Source organism: Coturnix japonica, unplaced genomic scaffold (assembly GCF_054131305.1).
Source record: "Coturnix japonica strain WE unplaced genomic scaffold, WE-NBRP24 Scf195, whole genome shotgun sequence".
Lineage (NCBI taxonomy): Eukaryota > Metazoa > Chordata > Aves > Galliformes > Phasianidae > Coturnix > Coturnix japonica.
Genome location: NW_028189098.1, coordinates 4,509 through 25,955, shown reverse-complemented (window position 1 = coordinate 25,955; position 21,447 = coordinate 4,509). Strand labels below are relative to the sequence as shown.

The following is a 21,447-nucleotide window of genomic DNA, read 5'->3' as shown; positions in this document are numbered from 1 at the left end:
GGGGTGATGGGGTAATGGGGGGCTATGGGGTAGTGGGGGGTAAATGGGGGGCTATGGGGTAATGGGGTGATGGGGTAATGGGGGGCTATGGGGTGATGGGGTTATGGGGGGCTATGGGGTGATGGGGTAATGGGGGGCTATGGGGTGATGGGGGGTAATGGGGGTAATGGGGGGTAATGGGGTGTAATGGGGTGTAATGGGGTAATAGGGGGCTATGGGGGGATATGGGGTAATGGGGTAATGGGGGTAATGGGGTGATGGGGTAATGGGGGGCTATGGGGTGATGGGGGGTAATGGGGTAATGGGGGTAATGGGGGGTAATGGGGTGTAATGGGGTGTAATGGGGTAATGGGGGTAATGGGGTGATGGGGGTAATGGGGTGATGGGTAATGGGGTAATGGGGGGCTATGGGGTGATGGGGGGCTATGGGATGATGGGGTGTAATGGGGTGCTATGGGGGGCTATGGGGGGTAATGGGGTAATGGGGTGATGGGGGTAATGGGGTGATGGGGGTAATGGGGTGAGGGGGGTAATGGGGTAATGGGGATAATGGGGGGTGATGGGGTGATGGGGGTAATGGGGTAATGGGGGGTAATGGGGTGATGGGGGTAATGGGGTGATGGGGGTAATGGGGGGTGATGGGGGGTAATGGGGGTAATGGGACGAGGGGGGGTAATGGGGTGATGGGGGTAATGGGGGGTAATGGGGTGATGGGGGGTAATGGGGGGTAGTGGGGTGATGGGGGTAATGGGGTGATGGGGGGTAATGGGGGGTAATGGGGTGATGGGGGTAATGGGGTAATGGGGGGTAATGGGGGTAATGGGGTGATGGGGGTAATGGGGGTAATGGGGTGATGGGGGTAATGGGGGTAATGGGGTGATGGGGGGGTTATGGGAGGCTATGGGGGGTAATGGGGTAATGGGGGTAATGGAATGATGGGGGGTAATGGGGTGATGGGGGGTAATGGGGGCTATGAGGTGATAGGGGGTAATGGGGGGTAATGGGGGGCTATGGGGGGATATGGGGTAATGGGGTGATGGGGTGATGGGGGGCTATGGGGGGATATGGGGTAATGGGGTGATGGGGGTAATGGGGGGTAATGGGGTGATGGGGGTAATGGGGTGATGGGGGTAATGGGGGTAATGGGGTAATGGGGGGTAATGGGGGTAATGGGGTAATGGGGGTAATGGGGGTAATGGGGTAATGGGGGGTAATGGGGGTAATGGGGTGATGGGGGTAATGGGGGTAATGGGGTAATGGGGTAATGGGGGGTAATGGGGGTAATGGGGTAATGGGGGGTAATGGGGGTAATGGGGTAATGGGGGGTAATGGGGGTAATGGGGTAATGGGGGGTAATGGGGGTAATGGGGTAATGGGGGGTAATGGGGGTAATGGGGTAATGGGGGTAATGGGGGTAATGGGGTGATGGGGGGGTTATGGGAGGCTATGGGGGGTAATGGGGTAATGGGGGTAATGGAATGATGGGGGGTAATGGGGTGATGGGGGGTAATGGGGGGTAATGGGGTGATGGGGGTAATGGGGTGATGGGGGTAATGGGGCAAGGGGGGGTAATGGGGTGATGGGAGCTAATGGGGTTATGGGGTAAATGGGGGTAATGGGGTGAGGGGGGTAATGGGGTGATGGGGGGGTAGAGGGGTAATGGGGGTAATGGGGTGATGGGGGTAATGGGGGTAATGGGGGGTAATGGGGTTATGGGGGGCTATGGGGGGCTATGAGGTGATAGGGGGTAATGGGGGGTAATGGGGTGATGGGTAATGGGGTAATGGGGGGCTATGGGATGATGGGGGGTTATGGGGGGCTATGGGGGGCTATGGGGAGTAATGGGGTAATGGGGGTAATGGGGTGTAATGGGGGTGATGGGGGTAATGGGGTGATGGTGTGATGGGGTTAATGGGGTTATGGGGGGTAATGGGGGTAATGGGGGTTATGGGGGGCTATGGGGGGTAATGGGGGTTATGGGGGGCTATGGGGGGTAATGGGGGTAATGGGGGTTATGGAGGGCTATGGGGGGTAATGGGGGTAATGGGGGTTATGGGGGGCTAATGGGGTAATGGCAGTAATGGGGTGATGGGGTTAATGGGGGTAATGGGGTGATTGGGGGTAATAGGGTTATGGAGGGTAATGGGGTTAATGGGATAATGGGGGTAATGGGAGGCAATGGGGGCTAATGAGGTAATGGGGGTAATGGGGTAATGGGAGCTATGGGGTTAATGGGGTAATGGGGGGCTATGGGGTGATGGGGGGTAATGGGGTGATGGGGGGTAATGGGGCGAGGGGGGCGAATGGGGGTAATGGGGGGCTAATGGGGTAATGGGGGTAATGGGGTGATTGGGGGTAATAGGGTTATGGGGGGTAATGGGGTTAATGGGGTAATGGGGTAATGGGGTGATGGGAGCTATGGGTGTAATGGGGGGCAATGGGTGCTATGGGGGCTCCCCCCTTGTCCCCATTGTCCCCATTGTCCCCATTGCCCCCATTGACCCCAATGTCCCCATTGTCCCCATTGTCCCTATTGACCCCATTGTCCCCATTGCCCCCATTGACCCCAATGTCCCCATTGTCCCCATTGTCCCTATTGACCCCATTATCCCCATTGTCCCCATTGACCCCAATGTCCCCATTGTCCCCATTGACCCCAATGTCCCCATTGTCCCCATTGTCCCCATTGTCCCCATTGTCCCTATTGACCCCAATGTCCCCATTGTCCCCATTGACCCCAATGTCCCCATTGTCCCCATTGACCCCCTTGTCCCCATTGTCCCCATTGACCCCCTTGTCCCCATTGTCCCCATTGACCCCATTGTCCCCATTGTCCCCATTGTCCCTATTGACCCCAATGTCCCCATTGTCCCTATTGACCCCAATGTCCCCATTGTCCCCATTGACCCCCTTGTCCCCATTGTCCCCATTGACCCCATTGTCCCTATTGACCCCATTGTCCCCATTGACCCCATTGTCCCCATTGTCCCCATTGTCCCTATTGACCCCAATGTCCCCATTGTCCCCATTGTCCCCATTGACCCCATTGTCCCCATTGTCCCCATTGTCCCTATTGACCCCATTGTCCCCATTGTCCCCATTGTCCCCATTGTCCCCATTATCCCCATTGTCCCCATTGACCCCATTGTCCCCATTGCCCCCCTTGTCCCCATTGTCCCCATTGTCCCCATTGTCCCCATTGCCCCCATTGACCCCATTGACCCCATTGTCCCCATTGTCCCCATTGCCCCCAATGTCCCCATTTACCCCATTGTCCCCATTGTCCCCATTGCCCCATTGTCCCTATTGACCCCATTGTCCCCATTATCCCCATTGCCCCCATTGTCCCTATTGACCCCACTGTCCCCATTGTCCCCATTGTCCCCATTGTCCCCATTGTCCCCATTGTCCCCATTGTCCCCATTGACCCCAATGTCCCCATTGACCCCAATGTCCCCATTGTCCCTATTGACCCCACTGTCCCCATTGTCCCCATTGACCCCATTGACCCCATTGTCCCCATTGTCCCCATTGTCCCCATTGTCCCTATTGACCCCAATGTCCCCATTGTCCCCATTGACCCCATTGTCCCTATTGACCCCAATGTCCCCATTGTCCCCATTGTCCCCATTGTCCCCATTGTCCCCATTGTCCCCATTGACCCCATTATCCCCATTGTCCCCATTGACCCCATTGTCCCCATTGCCCCCCTTGTCCCCATTGTCCCCATTGTCCCCATTGTCCCCAATGCCCCCATTGTCCCCATTGTCCCCATTGTCCCTATTGACCCCATTGTCCCCATTGCCCCCCTTGTCCCCATTATCCCCATTGTCCCCATTGACCCCATTGTCCCCATTGCCCCCCTTGTCCCCATTGTCCCCATTGTCCCCATTGTCCCCAATGCCCCCATTGTCCCCATTGCCCCCAATGTCCCCATTTACCCCATTGTCCCCATTGTCCCCATTGCCCCATTGTCCCTATTGACCCCATTGTCCCCATTGTCCCCATTGACCCCATTGACCCCATTGTCCCCATTGTCCCCATTATCCCCATTGCCCCCATTGTCCCTATTGACCCCATTGTCCCCATTGTCCCCATTGACCCCATTGACCCCATTGTCCCCATTGTCCCCATTGTCCCTATTGACCCCATTGACCCCATTGTCCCCATTGTCCCCATTGTCCCTATTGACCCCATTGTCCCCATTGCCCCCCTTGTCCCCATTGTCCCCATTGTCCCCAATGCCCCCATTGTCCCCATTGCCCCCAATGTCCCCATTTTCCCCATTGTCCCTATTGACCCCATTGTCCCCATTATCCCCATTGCCCCCATTGTCCCTATTGACCCCATTGTCCCCAATGTCCCCATTGACCCCAATGTCCCCATTGTCTCCATTGCCCCCATTGACCCCATTGTCCCCATTGTCCCTATTGACCCCATTGACCCCATTGTACCAAATGTCCCCATTGTCCCTATTGACCCCATTGCCCCCATTGTGCAGCGGGTGCTGACCGCCGACTTCTGTGAGGGCTGCAAAATCACCAACTTGGAGGGGATCCGACAGCAGGGACTGCAGCCAGCGGATGTGAGTGTATGGGAACATATGGGGCTGTATGGGGTCAGTATGGGGTCAATATGGGGCTGTATGGGGCCGTATGGGGTCAGTATGGGGCTCTATGGGGTCAATATGGGGCTGTATGGGGTCAGTATGGGGCTGTATGGGGTCAGTATGGGGCTGTATGGGGTCAGTATGGGGCTGTATGGAGTCAATATGGGGCTGTATGGGGTGTATGGGGCTGAATGGGGTCAATATGGGGCTGAATGGGGTCAATATGGGGCTGAATGGGGTCAATATGGGGCTGTATGGGGTCAGTATGGGGCTGTATGGGGTCAATATGGGGCTGTATGGGGTCAATATGGGGCTGAATGGGGTCAATATGGGGCTGTATGGGGTCAGTATGGGGCTGTATGGGGTCAATATGGGGCTGTATGGGGTCAGTATGGGGCTGTATGGGGTCAATATGGGGCTGTATGGGGTCAATATGGGGCTGTATGGGGTCAGTATGGGGCTGTATGGGGTCAGTATGGGGCTGTATGGGGTCAATATGGGGCTGTATGGGGTCAATATGGGGCTGTATGGGGTCAGTATGGGGCTGTATGGGGTCAATATGGGGCTGTATGGGGTCAATATGGGGCTGTATGGGGTCAGTATGGGGCTGTATGGGGTCAGTATGGGGCTGTATGGGGTCAATATGGGGCTGTATGGGGTCAATATGGGGCTGTATGGGGTCAATATGGGGCTGTATGGGGTCAGTATGGGGCTGTATGGGGTCAATATGGGGCTGTATGGGGTCAATATGGGGCTGTATGGGGTCAGTATGGGGCTGTATGGGGTCAGTATGGGGCTGTATGGGGTCAATATGGGGCTGTATGGGGTCAATATGGGGCTGTATGGGGTCAATATGGGGCTGTATGGGGTCAATATGGGGCTGTATGGGGTCAATATGGGGCTGTATGGGAACATATGGGGCTGTATGGGGTCAGTATGGGGCTGTATGGGGTCAGTATGGGGCTGTATGGGGTCAATATGGGGCTGTATGGGGTCAGTATGGGGCTGTATGGGGTCAGTATGGGGCTGTATGGGGTCAATATGGGGCTGTATGGGGTCAATATGGGGCTGTATGGGAACATATGGGGCTGTATGGGGTCAGTATGGGGCTGTATGGGGTCAGTATGGGGCTGTATGGGGCTGTATGGGGTCAATATGGGGCTGTATGGGGTCAGTATGGGGCTGTATGGGAACATATGGGGCTGTATGGGGTCAATATGGGGCTGTATGGGGTCAATATGGGGCTGTATGGGGTCAGTATGGGGCTGTATGGGACCATATGGGGCTGTATGGGGCTGTATGGGGCCATATGGGGCTGTATGGGGTCAATATGGGGCTGTATGGGGTCAGTATGGGGCTGTATGGGGTCAATATGGGGCTGTATGGGGTCAATATGGGGCTGTATGGGGTCAGTATGGGGCTGTATGGGGTCAGTATGGGGCTGTATGGGGTCAATATGGGGCTGTATGGGGTCAATATGGGGCTGTATGGGGTCAATATGGGGCTGTATGGGGTCAGTATGGGGCTGTATGGGGTCAATATGGGGCTGTATGGGGTCAATATGGGGCTGTATGGGGTCAGTATGGGGCTGTATGGGGTAAATATGGGGCTGTATGGGGTCAATATGGGGCTGTATGGGAACATATGGGGCTGTATGGGGTCAGTATGGGGCTGTATGGGGTCAGTATGGGGCTGTATGGGGTCAGTATGGGGCTGTATGGGGTCAATATGGGGCTGTATGGGGTCAATATGGGGCTGTATGGGAACATATGGGGCTGTATGGGGTCAGTATGGGGCTGTATGGGGTCAGTATGGGGCTGTATGGGGTCAATATGGGGCTGTATGGGGTCAGTATGGGGCTGTATGGGGTCAGTATGGGGCTGTATGGGGTCAATATGGGGCTGTATGGGGTCAATATGGGGCTGTATGGGAACATATGGGGCTGTATGGGGTCAGTATGGGGCTGTATGGGACCATATGGGGCTGTATGGGGTCAATATGGGGCTGTATGGGGTCAGTATGGGGCTGTATGGGGCCATATGGGGCTGTATGGGGTCAGTATGGGGCTGTATGGGGTCAGTATGGGGCTGTATGGGGTCAGTATGGGGCTGTATGGGGTCAGTATGGGGCTGTATGGGACTGTATAGGGATTGTATGGGGCTGTATGGGGTCAGTATGGGGGCTGTATGGGGCCATATGGGGCTGTATGGGACCATATGGGGCTGTATGGGGCCATATGGGGCTGTATGGGGTCAGTATGGGGCTGTATGGGGTCAATATGGGGTTGTATGGGGCCATATGGGGCTGTATGGGGTCAATATGGGGCTGTATGGGGTCAATATGGGGCTGTATGGGGTCAATATGGGGCTGTATGGGGTCAGTATGGGGCTGTATGGGGTCAATATGGGGCTGTATGGGGTCAATATGGGGCTGTATGGGGCCATATGGGGCTGTATGGGGTCAATATGGGGCTGTATGGGGCTGTATAGGGTCAATATGGGGCTGTATGGGGTCAATATGGGGCTGTATGGGGCCATATGGGGCTGTATGGGGCTGTATGGGGCCATATGGGGCTGTATGGGGTCAATATGGGGCTGTATGGGGCCATATGGGGCTGTATGGGGTCAATATGGGGCTGTATGGGGTCAATATGGGGCTGTATGGGGCCATATGGGGCTGTATGGGGCTGTATGGGGCCATATGGGGCTGTATGGGGTCAATATGGGGCTGTATGGGGCCATATGGGGCTGTATGGGGTCAATATGGGGCTGTATGGGGCCATATGGGGCTGTATGGGGTCAATATGGGGCTGTATGGGGTCAGTATGGGGCTGTATGGGGCTGTATGGGGTCAATATGGGGCTGTATGGGGCTGTATGGGCTTTATGGGGCTGTATGGGGATTGTATGGGGACATTATGGGGACATTATGGGGACGTTATGGGGACGTTATGGGGACACTATGGGGTCACTATGGGGACATTGTGGGGTCATTATGGGGACACTATGGGGACACTATGGGGCCATTATGGGGACACTATGGGGACACTATGGGGTCATTATGGGGTCATTATGGGGACATTATGTGGACACTATGGGGACACTATGGGGTCATTATTGGGACATTGAGGGGACTCAATGGGGACATTATGGGGTCACTATGGGGCCATTATGGGGTCTCTATGGGGACACTATGGGGCCATTATAGGGACATTATGGGGCCATTATGGGGTCTCTATGGGGCCACTATGGGGTTATTATAGGGACATTATAGGGCCATTATGGGGACACTATGGGGTCTCTATGGGGCCACTATGGGGCCTCTATGGGGCTATTATGGGTTCTCTATGGGGCCACTATAGGGTCTCTATGGGGCCACTATGGGGTCTCTATGGGGTCTCTATGGGGCCACTATGGGGCCACTATGGAGTCTCTATGGGGCCATTATGGGGCCACTATGGGGTCTCTATGGGGCCACTATGGAGTCTCTATGGGGCCATTATGGGGCCACTATGGGGTCTCTATGGGGCCACTATGGGGTCTCTATGGGGCCACTATGGGGTCTCTATGGGGCCATTATGGGGCCACTATGGGGTCTCTATGGGGCCACTATAGGGTCTCTATGGGGCCACTATGGGGCCACTATGGAGTCTCTATGGGGCCATTATGGGGCCACTATGGGGTCTCTATGGGGCCACTATGGGGTCTCTATGGGGTCTCTATGGGGCCACTATGGGGCCACTATGGAGTCTCTATGGGGCCATTATGGGGCCACTATGGGGTCTCTATGGGGCCACTATGGGGTCTCTATGGGGCCATTATGGGGCCACTATGGGGTCTCTATGGGGCCACTATAGGGTCTCTATGGGGCCACTATGGGGCCACTATGGAGTCTCTATGGGGCCATTATGGGGCCACTATGGGGTCTCTATGGGGCCACTATGGGGTCTCTATGGGGTCTCTATGGGGCCACTATGGGGCCACTATGGAGTCTCTATGGGGCCATTATGGGGCCACTATGGGGTCTCTATGGGGCCACTATGGGGTCTCTATGGGGCCACTATGGGGCCATTATAGGGACATTATAGGGACATTATGGGGCCATTATGGGGTCTCTATGGGGCCGCTATGGGGCCGTATTGTCCCATCCCTGCAGGTAGCTGGGAAGTTGATCCGGGTGTTTGCAGAGCAAATCTTCTACACCGGCTTCATCCACGCTGACCCACATCCAGGGAATGGTGAGGGGGGGGGGGGGGATATGGGGTGGGATATGGGGTGGGATATGGGGGGTGGGATATGGGGTGGGATATGGGGTGGGATATGGGGGGTGGGATATGGGGTGGGATATGGGGTGGGATATGGGGGGTGGGATATGGGGTGGGATATGGGGGGTGGGATATGGGGTTTGGGTGGTGGGGGTGGGATATGGGGAGATAATGGGGTTGGAGGGGGTTGTGGGGGGGATGATGGGATATGGGGTAGGGATATGGGGGGGATTGGAGGTTGTGGGGAGGATGGGGGTGGGATATGGGGTGATAGCAGGGATGGGGATGTGGGGTGGGATGGGATGTTGTGGGGGCGATGGGGGGTGGGATATAGGGAGGTATGGGGCGACTGGGGGGCTGGGGGTGGGATATGGGGAGATATGGGGGGGGATGGGGAGCTGGGGGGTTGGGGGGTGGGATATGGGGAGATATGGGGGGGATTGGAGGTTGTGGGGGGGGTGGGGGTGGGATATGGGGTGATATGGGGGGGATAATGGGGATGTGGGGGGGATGGGGGTGGGATATGGGGAGATATGGGGGGATATAGGGAGTGGGAGGGGGGATATGGGGTGTGGGGGGGATGGGGATGTGGGGTGTATGGGGGGGCATGGGGGGTGGGATATGGGGTGGGGATGTGGGGGGGCTGGGTGGTGGGATACGGGGAGATATGGGGGGGATGGGGATATGGGGGGGATAGGGGGTGGGATATGGGGTGATATGGGGGGGATAATGGGGATATGGGGGGGATAGGGGGTGGGATATGGGGTGATATGGGGGGGATGGGGATATGGGGGGGATAGGGGGTGGGATATGGGGTGATATGGGGGGGGATATGGGGAGTGGGGTGGGATGGGAGGTTGTGGGGGGATTGTGGGGTGGGAGATGGGGAGGTAGAGGGGATGGGGGAGGTTGTGGGGCAGATGGGGGTGGGATATGGGGAGATACTGGGGGGCTGGGGGTGGGATATGGGGAGATATGGGGGGGCGATGGGGATATGGGGGCAATGCGGGGTGGGATATGGGGAGGTATGGGGGGGCTGGGGATGGGATATGGGGGGGGATGGGGATGTGGGTGGGATGGGGGTGGGATATGGGGAGATATGGGGGGGATGGGGATATGGGGGGGGGATGGAGGTTGTAGGGCAGATGGGGGGGTGGGATATGGGGAGATATGGGGGGGGTTGGGGATGTAGAGGGATGAGGGAGGTTGGGGGTGGGGGGTGGGATATGGGGTGGGGATGTGGGGGGGGGATGGGGATATGGGGGGGATATGGAGGGCGGTAGGGGGGATGGGGGGTGGGATATGGGGAGATGTGGGGGGGGATGGGGATGGGGGGATGGGGGTGGGATATGGGGAGATATGGGGGGGATATAGGGAGTGGGAGGGGAGATATGGGGTGGGGGGGGGGATGGGGATGTGGGGGGGGATAGGGGGTGGGATATGGGGAGATATGGGGGGGATTGGAGGTTGTGGGGGGGCTGGGGGTGGGATATGGGGGGGGATTGGGATGTGGGTGGGATGGGGGTGGGATATGGGGAGATATGGGGGGGATAATGGGGATGTGGGGGGGGGATGGAGGTTGTAGGGCAGATGGGGGGGTGGGATATGGGGAGATATGGGGGGGGTTGGGGATGTAGAGGGATGAGGGAGGTTGGGGGTGGGGGGTGGGATATGGGGTGGGGATGTGGGGGGGGGATGGGGATATGGGGGGGATATGGAGGGCGGTAGGGGGGATGGGGGGTGGGATATGGGGAGATGTGGGGGGGGGATGGTGATGGGGGGATGGGGGTGGGATATGGGGAGATTATGGGGGGATATAGGGAGTGGGAGGGGGGATATGGGGTGTGGGGGGGATGGGGATGTGGGGTGTATGGGGGGGCATGGGGGGTGGGATATGGGGGTGGGATGTGAGGGGGGGATGGGGATATGGGGGGGATATGGAGGGCGGTAGGGGGGATGGGGGGTGGGATATGGGGAGATATGGGGGTGGATATGGGGAGTGGGAGGGGGGATATGGAGAGATATGGGGTCAATATGGGGCTGTATAGGGTCAGTATGGGGCTGTATGGGACTGTATGGGGCTGTATGGGGCCATATGGGACTGTATGGGGCTGTATGGGCCTATATGGGGCCATATGGGGCTGTATGGGGTCAATATGGGGCCATATGGGGCTGTATGGGGTCAATATGGGGCTGTATGGGGCAGTACGGGACTGTATGGGACTGTATGGGGCTGGGATATAGGGGGATGTGGGGGGGGATGGGAGATGGGGAGATGGGGGGTGGGATATGGGGAGATATGGGGGTGGATATGGGGAGTGGGAGGGGGGATATGGAGAGATATGGGGAGATATGGGGCTGTATAGGGTCAGTATGGGGCTGTATGGGACTGTATGGGGCTGTATGGGGCTGTATGGGATTGTATGGGGCTGTATGGGACTGTATGGGGCTGTATGGGACTGTATGGGGCTGTATGGGGCCATATGGGACTGTATGGGGCCATATGGGGCTGTATGGGGCCATATGGGGCTGTATGGGGTCAATATGGGGCTGTATGGGGCAGTACGGGACTGTATGGGGCCGTATGGGACTGTATGGGGCTGTATGGGACTGTATGGGCCTATATGGGGCCATATGGGGCTGTATGGGGTCAATATGGGGCTGTATGGGGCAGTACGGGACGGTATGGGACTGTATGGGGCTGTATGGGGCCATATGGGACTGTATGGGACTTGGGATGGGGATGAGGGGGATAGGGGGAATTTGGGGGGGGGGGATGTCATGGGATGGGGATGGAGGAGATGGGGGGATTTGGGGAGGCTGGGGGGGATGTGGGGATGGGATGGGGGGGTGATGATGGGGACACTATGGGGCCATTATAGGGACATTATGGGGACACTATGGGGTCACTATGGGGCCATTCTGGGGACACTATGGGGACATTATGGGGTCATTATGGGGACACTATGGGGACATTATAGGGACATTATGGGGACACTATGGGGACACTATGGGGCCATTATGGGGTCATTATGGGGCCATTATGGGGACTGTATGGGGCCGTTATGGGGACAATATGGGGTCATTATGGGGCTGTATAGGGTCAGTATGGGGAGATGGGGGTGGGAATGGGGGGATGTGGGGGGGCGTGGGAATGGGATGGGGGGGGATTTGGGGGTGGGGATGGGGGTGGGAAAGTGGGGGATGGGGGGGATTTGGGGGGGTTGTGGGGTGGGGATGGGGGGGACGTGGGGACATGGGGATGTGGGGTTATGGGGTCCCCACATGGACATGGTGGGGATATGGGGGGACATGGGGGGGGTAGTGGGAATGGGATGGAGATGGGGGGAGACGGGGGGGGGATTTGGGGGTTAGATTGGGGGGGATGGGGGGATTTGGGGTGGGTTGTGGGGATGGGATGGGATAAGGATGGAGGGGATGGGGGGGTTTGGGGGTAGGGGGGATTTGGGGGGGGTGTAGGGATGGGATGGGGATGGGGGGAGATGGGACATGGGGGGGATGGGGATGGGGGGACATTGGGACATGGGGGTGTGGGGTTATGGGGTCCCATCATGGAGACATGGGGATATTGGGGTGTGGGGTTATGGGGTCCCTCCATGGAGACATGGGGATATTGGGGTGTGGGGTTATGGGGTCCCTCCATGGACATGGGGACATGGGGATATTGGGGTGTGGGGTTATGGGGGGACATGGGGATATTGGGGTGTGGGGTTATGGGGTCCCTCCATGGACATGGGGACATGGGGATATTGGGGTGTGGGGTTATGGGGTCCCTCCATGGACATGGGGACATGGGGATATTGGGGTGTGGGGTTATGGGGTCCCTCCATGGAGACATGGGGATATTGGGGTGTGGGGTTATGGGGTCCCTCCATGGACATGGGGACATGGGGATATTGGGGTGTGGGGTTATGGGGTCCCTCCATGGACATGGGGATATTGGGGTGTGGGGTTATGGGGTCCCTCCATGGAGACATGGGGACATGGGGATATTGGGGTGTGGGGTTATGGGGTCCCTCCATGGACATGGGGACATGGGGATATTGGGGTGGGGGGTTATGGGGTCCCCACATGAACATGGTGGGGATATGGGGGTCATTGGGGTTTCTCCTTATCATGGTGACCCCCCATCTCCCCCCATATCTCCCCCCCCAACCCAGTGCTGGTGCGTCGCGGCCCCGATGGCACCGCGCAGTTGGTGCTGCTGGACCATGGACTCTATGAGACCCTGAGTGAGAGGTGGGACATGGGGACAATATGGGGGGAGATGGGGGGGATATGGGGGGAGATGTGGGGGATATGGGGGGAAATGGGGGAGATATGGGGGGAGATGGGGTGGATATGGGGGGAGATGGGGGAGATATGGGGGGATATGGGAGGAAATGGGGGGTATATGGGGGGATATATGGGGGGAGATGGGGGAGATATGGGGGGAGATGGGGGAGATATGGGGGGAGATGGGGGAGATATGGGGGGAGATGGGGGAGATATGGGGGGAGATGGGGGTATATGGGGGGAAATGGGGGAGATATGGGGGGAGATGGGGGAGATATGGGGGGAGATGGGGGGAGATATGGGGGGAGATGGGGGAGATATGGGGGGAGATGGGGGGGATATGGGGGGAAATGGGGGAGATATGGGGGGAAATGGGGGAGATATGGGGGGAGATGGGGGGAGATATGGGGGGAGATGGGGGGGATATGGGGGGAGATGGGGGGAGATATGGGGGGAGATGGGGGGGATATGGGGGGAGATGGGGGAGATATGGGGGGAAATGGGGGAGATATGGGGGGAGATGGGGGGTATATGGGGGGAGATGGGACGGATATGGGGGGAAATGGGGGGAGATATGGGGGGAGATGGGGGGGATATGGGGGGAGATGGGGGAGATATGGGGGGAGATGGGGGGAGATATGGGGGGAGATGGGGGGGATATGGGGGGAGATGGGGGAGATATGGGGGGAGATGGGGGAGATATGGGGGGAGATGGGGGGGATATGGGGGGAGATGGGGGAGATATGGGGGGAGATGGGGGGAGATATGGGGGGAGATGGGGGGGATATGGGGGGAGATGGGGGAGATATGGGGGGAGATGGGGGAGATATGTTGGTGCTGCTGGACCATGGACTCTATGAGACCCTGAGTGAGAGGTGGGACATGGGGGCAAGGGGGGGTGGGGGGGGGTCCGGGGGGTGACACATGGGGACATAACGCCCCTCCCCTTTTCCCTCCCCCCCACCCCAAGGGATCGTGGTGCGCTGTGCCAGCTGTGGCGGGCTGTGGTGCTACGGGATGAGAAAGGCATGAAGAGGCATTCGGCCACGTTGGGGGTCAAAGGTGGGACGTAATCCCGTTATCAGGGGCCATAATCCCATTATCGGGGGCCATAATCCAATTATCAGGGGCCAAAATCCCATTATCAGGGGCCAAAATCCCATTATCGGGGGCCATAATCCCATTATCGGGGGCCATAATCCCATTATCAGGGGCCATAATCCCATTATCGGGGGACATAATCCCATTATCAGGGGCCATAATCCCATTTATGGGGAACATAATCCCATTATCGGGGGCCATAATCCCATTATCGGGGGCCATAATCCCATTATCGGGGCCATAATCCCATTATCAGGGGCCATAATCCCATTATCGGGGGCCATAATCCCATTATCAGGGGCCATAATCCCATTATCGGGTCCATAATCCCATTATTGGGGGCCATAATCCCGTTTATGGGGAACATAATCCAATTTCCTGGGGCCATAATCCCATTAACAGAGGCCATAATCCCGTTATCGGGGCCATAATCTCGTTATCGGGGGACATAATCCCATTATTAGGGGCCATAATCCCATTATCAGGGGCCATAATCCCATTATCAGGGGCCAAAATCCCATTATCGGGGGCCATAATCCCATTATCGGGGGCCATAATCCCATTATCAGGGGCCATAATCCCATTATCGGGGGACATAATCCCATTATCAGGGGCCATAATCCCATTTATGGGGAACATAATCCAATTTCCTGGGGCCATAATCCCATTATCAGGGGCAATAATCCCATTATCGGGGCCATAATCTCGTTATCGGGGGACATAATCCCATTATTTGGGGCCATAATCCCATTATCGGGGACCATAATCCCATTAGCAGGGGCCATAATCCCATTATCGGGGGCCATACTACCATTATCGGGGGCCAAAATCCCATTATCGGGGGCCAAAATCCCATTATCGCGGGCCATAATCCCATTATCAGGGGCCATAATCCCATTATTGGGTCCATAATTCCATTATTGGGGGCCATAATCCCGTTTACGGGGAACATAATCCAATTTCCTGGGGCCATAATCCCATTAACAGAGGCCATAATCCCATTATCGGGGCCATAATCTCGTTATCGGGGGACATAATCCCATTATTAGGGGCCATAATCCCATTATCGGGGGCCATAATCCCATTATCGGGGGCCATAATCCCATTATCAGGGGCCATAATCCCATTTATGGGGAACATAATCCAATTTCCTGGGGCCATAATCCCATTATCAGGGGCCATAATCCCATTATTAGGGGCCATAATCCCATTATCGGGGGCCATAATCCCATTATCAGGGGCCATTATCCCATTATCGGGGCCATAATCTCGTTATCGGGGGACATAATCCCATTATTAGGGGCCATAATCCCATTATCGGGGGCCATAATCCCATTATTAGGTGCCATAATCCCATTATCAGGGACCATAATCCCATTATCGGGGAACATAATCCCATTATCAGGGGCCATTATCCCATTATCAGGGGCCATAATCCCATTATCGGGGACCATAATCCCATTATCAGGGGCCATAATCCCATTATCAGGGGCCATTATCCCATTATCAGGGGCCATAATCCCATTATCGGGGGCCAAAATCCCATTATCAGGGGCCATAATCCCATTATCGGGGGTCATAATCCCATTATCAGGGGCCATAATCCCATTATCGGGGACCATAATCCCATTATCGGGGCCATAATCTCATTATCGGGGGCCATAATCCCATTATCAGGGGCCATAATCCCATTATCGGGGACCATAATCCCATTATCGGGGGCCATAATCCCATTATCCGGGGCCATAATCCCATTATCAGGGGCCATAATCCAATTATCGGGGGCCATAATCCCATTATCGGGGGCTATAATCCCATTATCAGGGGCCATAATCCCATTATCGGGGGCCATAATCCCATTATCAGGGGCCAAAATCCCATTAACAGGAGCCAAAATCCCATTAACAGGAGCCAAAATCCCATTATTGGGGGCCATAATCCCATTATCAGGGGCCATAATCCCATTAACAGGGGCCATAATCCCATTATCGGGGACCATAATCCCATTATCAGGGGCCATAATCCCATTATCGGGGGACATAATCCCATTATCAGGGGCCATAATCCCATTATCGGGGACCATAATCCCATTATCAGGGGCCAAAATCCCATTAACAGGAGCCAAAATCCCATTATTGGGGGCCATAATCCCATTATCGGGGGCCATAATCCCATTATTGGGGCCATAATCCCATTATCGGGGACCATAATCCCATTATCGGGGCCATAATCTCATTATCGGGGGCCATAATCCCATTATCAGGGGCCATAATCCCATTATCGGGGGCCATTATCCCATTATCGGGGGCCATAATCCCATTATCGGGGGACATAATCCCATTAGCAGGGGCCATAATCCAATTATTGGGGGCCATAATCCCATTAGCAGGGGCCATAATCCCATTATTGGGGCCATAATCCCATTATCGGGGACCATAATCCCATTATCGGGGCCATAATCTCATTATCAGGGGCCATTATCCCATTATCGGGGGCCATAATCCCATTATCGGGGGACATAATCCCATTAGCAGGGGCCATAATCCAATTATCGGCGGCCATAATCCCATTAACAGGGGCCATAATCCAATTATCGGCGGCCATAATCCCATTAACAGGGGCCATAATCCCGTTATCGAGGGACATAATCCCATTATCGGGGGCCATAATCCCATTATTGGGGGCCATAATCCCATTTATGGGGAACATAATCCAATTTCCGGGGGCCATAATCCCATTAACGGGGGCCATAATCCCATTATCGGGGGCCATAATCCCATTAACGGGGGCCATAATCCCATTAACGGGGGCCATAATCCCATTATCGGGGGCCATAATCCCATTATCAGGGGCCAAAATCCCATTAACAGGAGCCAAAATCCCATTATTGGGGGCCATAATCCCATTATCAGGGGCCATTATCCCATTATCGGGGCCATAATCCCATTATCGGGGCCATAATCCCGTTATCGAGGGACATAATCCCATTATCGGGGAACATAATCCAATTTCCGGGGGCCATAATCCCATTATCGGGGGCCATAATCCCATTATTGGGGCCATAATCCCGTTATCGAGGGACATAATCCCATTATCAGGGGCCATAATCCCATTATCAGGGGCCATAATCCCATTATCAGGGGCCATAATCCCATTATCAGGGGTCATAATCCCAATTCTAGGGGTCCTAATCCCACTTCTGGGGGTCTTATTCCCATTTCTGGGGGTCCTAATCTCATTTGCTAGGGCCATAATCACACTTTTGGCCCCATAATCCCACTTTTATCCCCATAATCTCCCTCCAGTGCCCCATAATCCCACTTTATCCCCCATAACCTCCCTCCAGAGCCCCCTAACCCCATATATTCCCCCCTACCTTAACCCCCTTTTATCCCCCCCTACCCCAATGCCACCCCCTCCCAGATCCCACTTTTGGCCCCATAATCCCACCCCTGTGCCCCATAACCTCCCTCCAGTGCCCCATAATCCCACCCCTGTGCCCCATAACCTCTCTCCAGTGCCCCATAATCCCACCCCTGTGCCCCATAACCTCCCTCCAGTGCCCCATAATCCCACTTTTAACCCCATAATCCCACTTCAATGCCCCATAACCTCCCTTCAGTGCCCCATAATCCCACTTTTGGCCCCATAATCCCACTTCAGCACCCCATAATCCCATATTTTCCCCCATAATCCCACTTCAGTGCCCCATAATCTTACTTTTTCCCCCATAACCTCCCTCCAGTGCCCCATAATCCCACCCCTGTGCCCCATAACCTCCCTCTAGTGCCCCATAATCCCACTTTTATCCCCACAATCCCACTTCAGTGCCCCATAATCCCACTTTTAACACATATAATCCCATATTTTCCCCCATAATCCCACTCTATTGCCCCATAACCTCCCTCCAGTGCCCCATAATCCCACATTTTCCCCCATATAATCCCATATTTTTCCCCATAATCCCACTATTTCCCCCATAATCCCACCTTTTCACCCCATAATCCCACTTCAGTGCCCCATAATCCCACATTTAACCCATACAATCCCATATTTTCCCCCATAATCCCACTTTTTCCCCCATAATCCCACTTCATCACCCCATAATCCCACTTTTGGCCCCATAATCTCCCTCCAGTACCCCATAATCCCACTTTCAGACCCATAATCCCACTTCAGTGCCCCATAATCCCACATTTTCCCCCATATAATCCCATATTTTTCCCCATAATCCCACTATTTCCCCCATAATCCCACTTCAATGCCCCATAACCTCCCTCCAAAGCCCCATAATCCCACGTCAGTGCCTCATAATCCCACTTTTAACCCATATAATCCCATATTTTCCCCCATAATCCCACTCTATTGCCCCATAACCTCCCTCTAGTGCCCCATAATCCCACTTCAGTGCCCCATAATCCCACTTTTAACCCATATAATCCCATATTTTCCCCCATAATCCCACTTCAGCGCCCCATAATCCCACTTTTATCCCTATAATCCCACTTCATCACCCCATAATCCCACCTTTTCACCCCATAATCCCACTTTTAACCCATATAATCCCATATTTTCCCCCATAATCCCACATTTTCCCCCATATAATCCCACTTTTTCCCCCATAATCCCACTTCATCACCCCATAATCCCACTCCAGAGCTCCATAATCCCACTTTTATCCCCATAATCCCACTTCAGTACCCCTTAACCTCCCTTCAGTGCCCCATAATCCCACTTTTTCCCCCATAATCCCACTTCAATACCCCATAACCTCCCTTTATAGCCCCCTAACCCCCTCTATCCCCCTATATCCCCCAGACTACTTGCTGTTCTGCGAGCTCCTGCTGCAGCGCCCCCTATCCCTGTGCCCATAACCTCCCTCCAGTGCCCCATAATCCCACCCCTGTGCCCCATAACCTCCCTCCAGTGCCCCATAATCCCACTTCATCACCCCATAATCCCACTTCAGTGCCCCATAATCCCACCCCTGTGCCCCATAACCTCCCTCCAGTGCCCCATAATCCCACTTCATCACCCCATAATCCCACTTCAGTGCCCCATAATCACACTTTTGACCCATATAATCCCATATTTTCCCCCATAATCCCACTTTTATCCCCATAATCTCCCTTTATAGCCCCATAATCTCCCTTTATAGCCCCATAATCCCACTTTTAACCCCATAATCCCACTTTTAACCCATATAATCCCACCTTTTCCCCCATAATCCCACTCTATTGCCCCATAATCTCCCTTCAGTGCCCCATAACCTCCCTCTAGTGCCCCATAATCCCACTTTTTCCCCCATAATCCCACTCTATAGCCCCATAACCTCCCTTTATAGCCCCATAACCTCCCTTTATAGCCCCATAACCTCCCTTTATAGCCCCATAACCTCCCTTTATAGCCCCCTAACCCCCTATACCCCCCTCTATCCCCCAGACTACTTGCTATTCTGCGAGCTCCTGCTGCAGCGCCCCCTATCCCTGGTGGCCCGCAGTCATTGGGCAACTTGGGCCATAATCCAGTGCCCCCATAATCCCACTTTTAACCCATATAATCCCATATTTTCCCCCATATAATCCCATATTTTCCCCATAATCCCACTTTTATCCCCATAATCCCACATTTTCCCCCATTTAATCCCATATTTTCCCCCATAATCCCACTTTTATCCCCATAATCCCACATTTTCCCCCATTTAATCCCATATTTTCCCCCATAATCCCACTTTTATCCCCATAATCCCACATTTTCCCCCATTTAATCCCATATTTTCCCCCATAATCCCACTTTTATCCCCATAATCTCCCTCCATTGCCCCATAATCCCACATTTTTCCCCAAATAATCCCATATTTTCCCCCATAATCCCACTTCAGAGCCCCATAATCCCACTTCAGCGCCCCATAATCCCACATTTTCCCCCATATAATCCCATATTTTCCCCCATAATCCCACTTCAGTGCCCCATAACCTCCCTCTAGTGCCCCATAATCCCACTTTTGGCCCCATAATCTCCCTTTATAGCCCCCTAACCCCCTATATCCCCCTCCCCTAACCCCTATATCCCCCTATATCCCCCAGACTACTTGCTATTCTGCGAGCTCCTGCTGCAGCGCCCCCTATCCCTGTGCCCCATAACCTCCCTCCAGTGCCCCATAATCCCACCCCTGTGCCCCATAACCTCCCTCCAGTGCCCCATAATCCACTTCAATGCCCCATAATCTCCCTCCAGTGCCCCATAATCCCACTTCATCACCCCATAATCCCACTTCAGTGCCCCATAATCCCACTTTTATCCCTATAATCCCACTTCATCACCCCATAATCCCACCTTTTCACCCCATAATCCCACTTTTAACCCATATAATCCCATATTTTCCCCCATAATCCCACATTTTCCCCCATATAATCCCATATTTTTCCCCATAATCCCACTTCAATGCCCCATAACTTCCCTTCAGTGCCCCATAACCTCCCTCTAGTGCCCCATAATCCCACTTTTGGCCCCATAATCTCCCTTTATAGCCCCCTAACCCCCTATATCCCCCCTATATCCCGCAGACTACCTGCTATTCTGCGAGCTCCTGCTGCAGCGCCCCCTATCCGTGGTGGGCCCCCTGTCCCTGGGTAACGTTCTGACGGGCGCTGAGTCTCGTTACATGCGGGGACATGGCGGCCCAAAGGTTCGGGGACGTGATGAGGGTCCTTCGGTCGTTACCCCGCCCCATGTTACTCGTGTTCCGCAACATCAACACGGTGCGGAGCATCAACGCGGCGCTGGGGGCTCCCGTGGATCGATACGTCATCATGGCCAAGAGGTGGGGGGGGGGTAAGGATGGGGGGGGGCTACACAGTGTATGGGGGGGGGGGGTGAGGATGGGGGGGGGCTACACAGTGTATGGGGGGGGGGGGCTAAGAATGGGGGGGGAGGGGTACACAGTGTATGGGGGGGGGGGCTAAGAATGGGGGGGGGGGAAAGAGTTGGGGGGGGGCTAAGAATGGGGGGTGGCTGAGGATGGGGGGGGGGGCTGAGAATGGGGGGGGGGGGCTAAGAATGGGGGGAGGCAAAGAGTTGGGGGGGCTGAGAATGGGGGGGGGGAAAGAGTTGGGGGGGGCTAAGAATGGGGGGGGGCTGAGGATGGGGGGGGGGCTGAGAATGGGGGGGGGGCTAAG

At 55.3% G+C, this 21,447-nt stretch overlaps 1 protein-coding gene across 1 annotated transcript in view; it reads left to right on the top strand.

The window, feature by feature from the left end:
* The window catches only part of LOC146750995 (putative aarF domain-containing protein kinase 5), a gene marked incomplete at its 3' end in the record, with an annotated part of 38,251 nt that extends 17,159 nt beyond the window's left edge, over window positions 1-21,092 (top strand). The window contains 6 exon segments of the mRNA XM_085535847.1: window positions 4,502-4,585; window positions 8,764-8,845; window positions 13,054-13,132; window positions 14,139-14,230; window positions 20,836-20,939; window positions 20,941-21,092. Coding sequence (XP_085391973.1) covers window positions 4,502-4,585; window positions 8,764-8,845; window positions 13,054-13,132; window positions 14,139-14,230; window positions 20,836-20,939; window positions 20,941-21,092 — 593 coding nt within the window.
* Window positions 21,093-21,447: the final 355 nt, after the last annotated feature.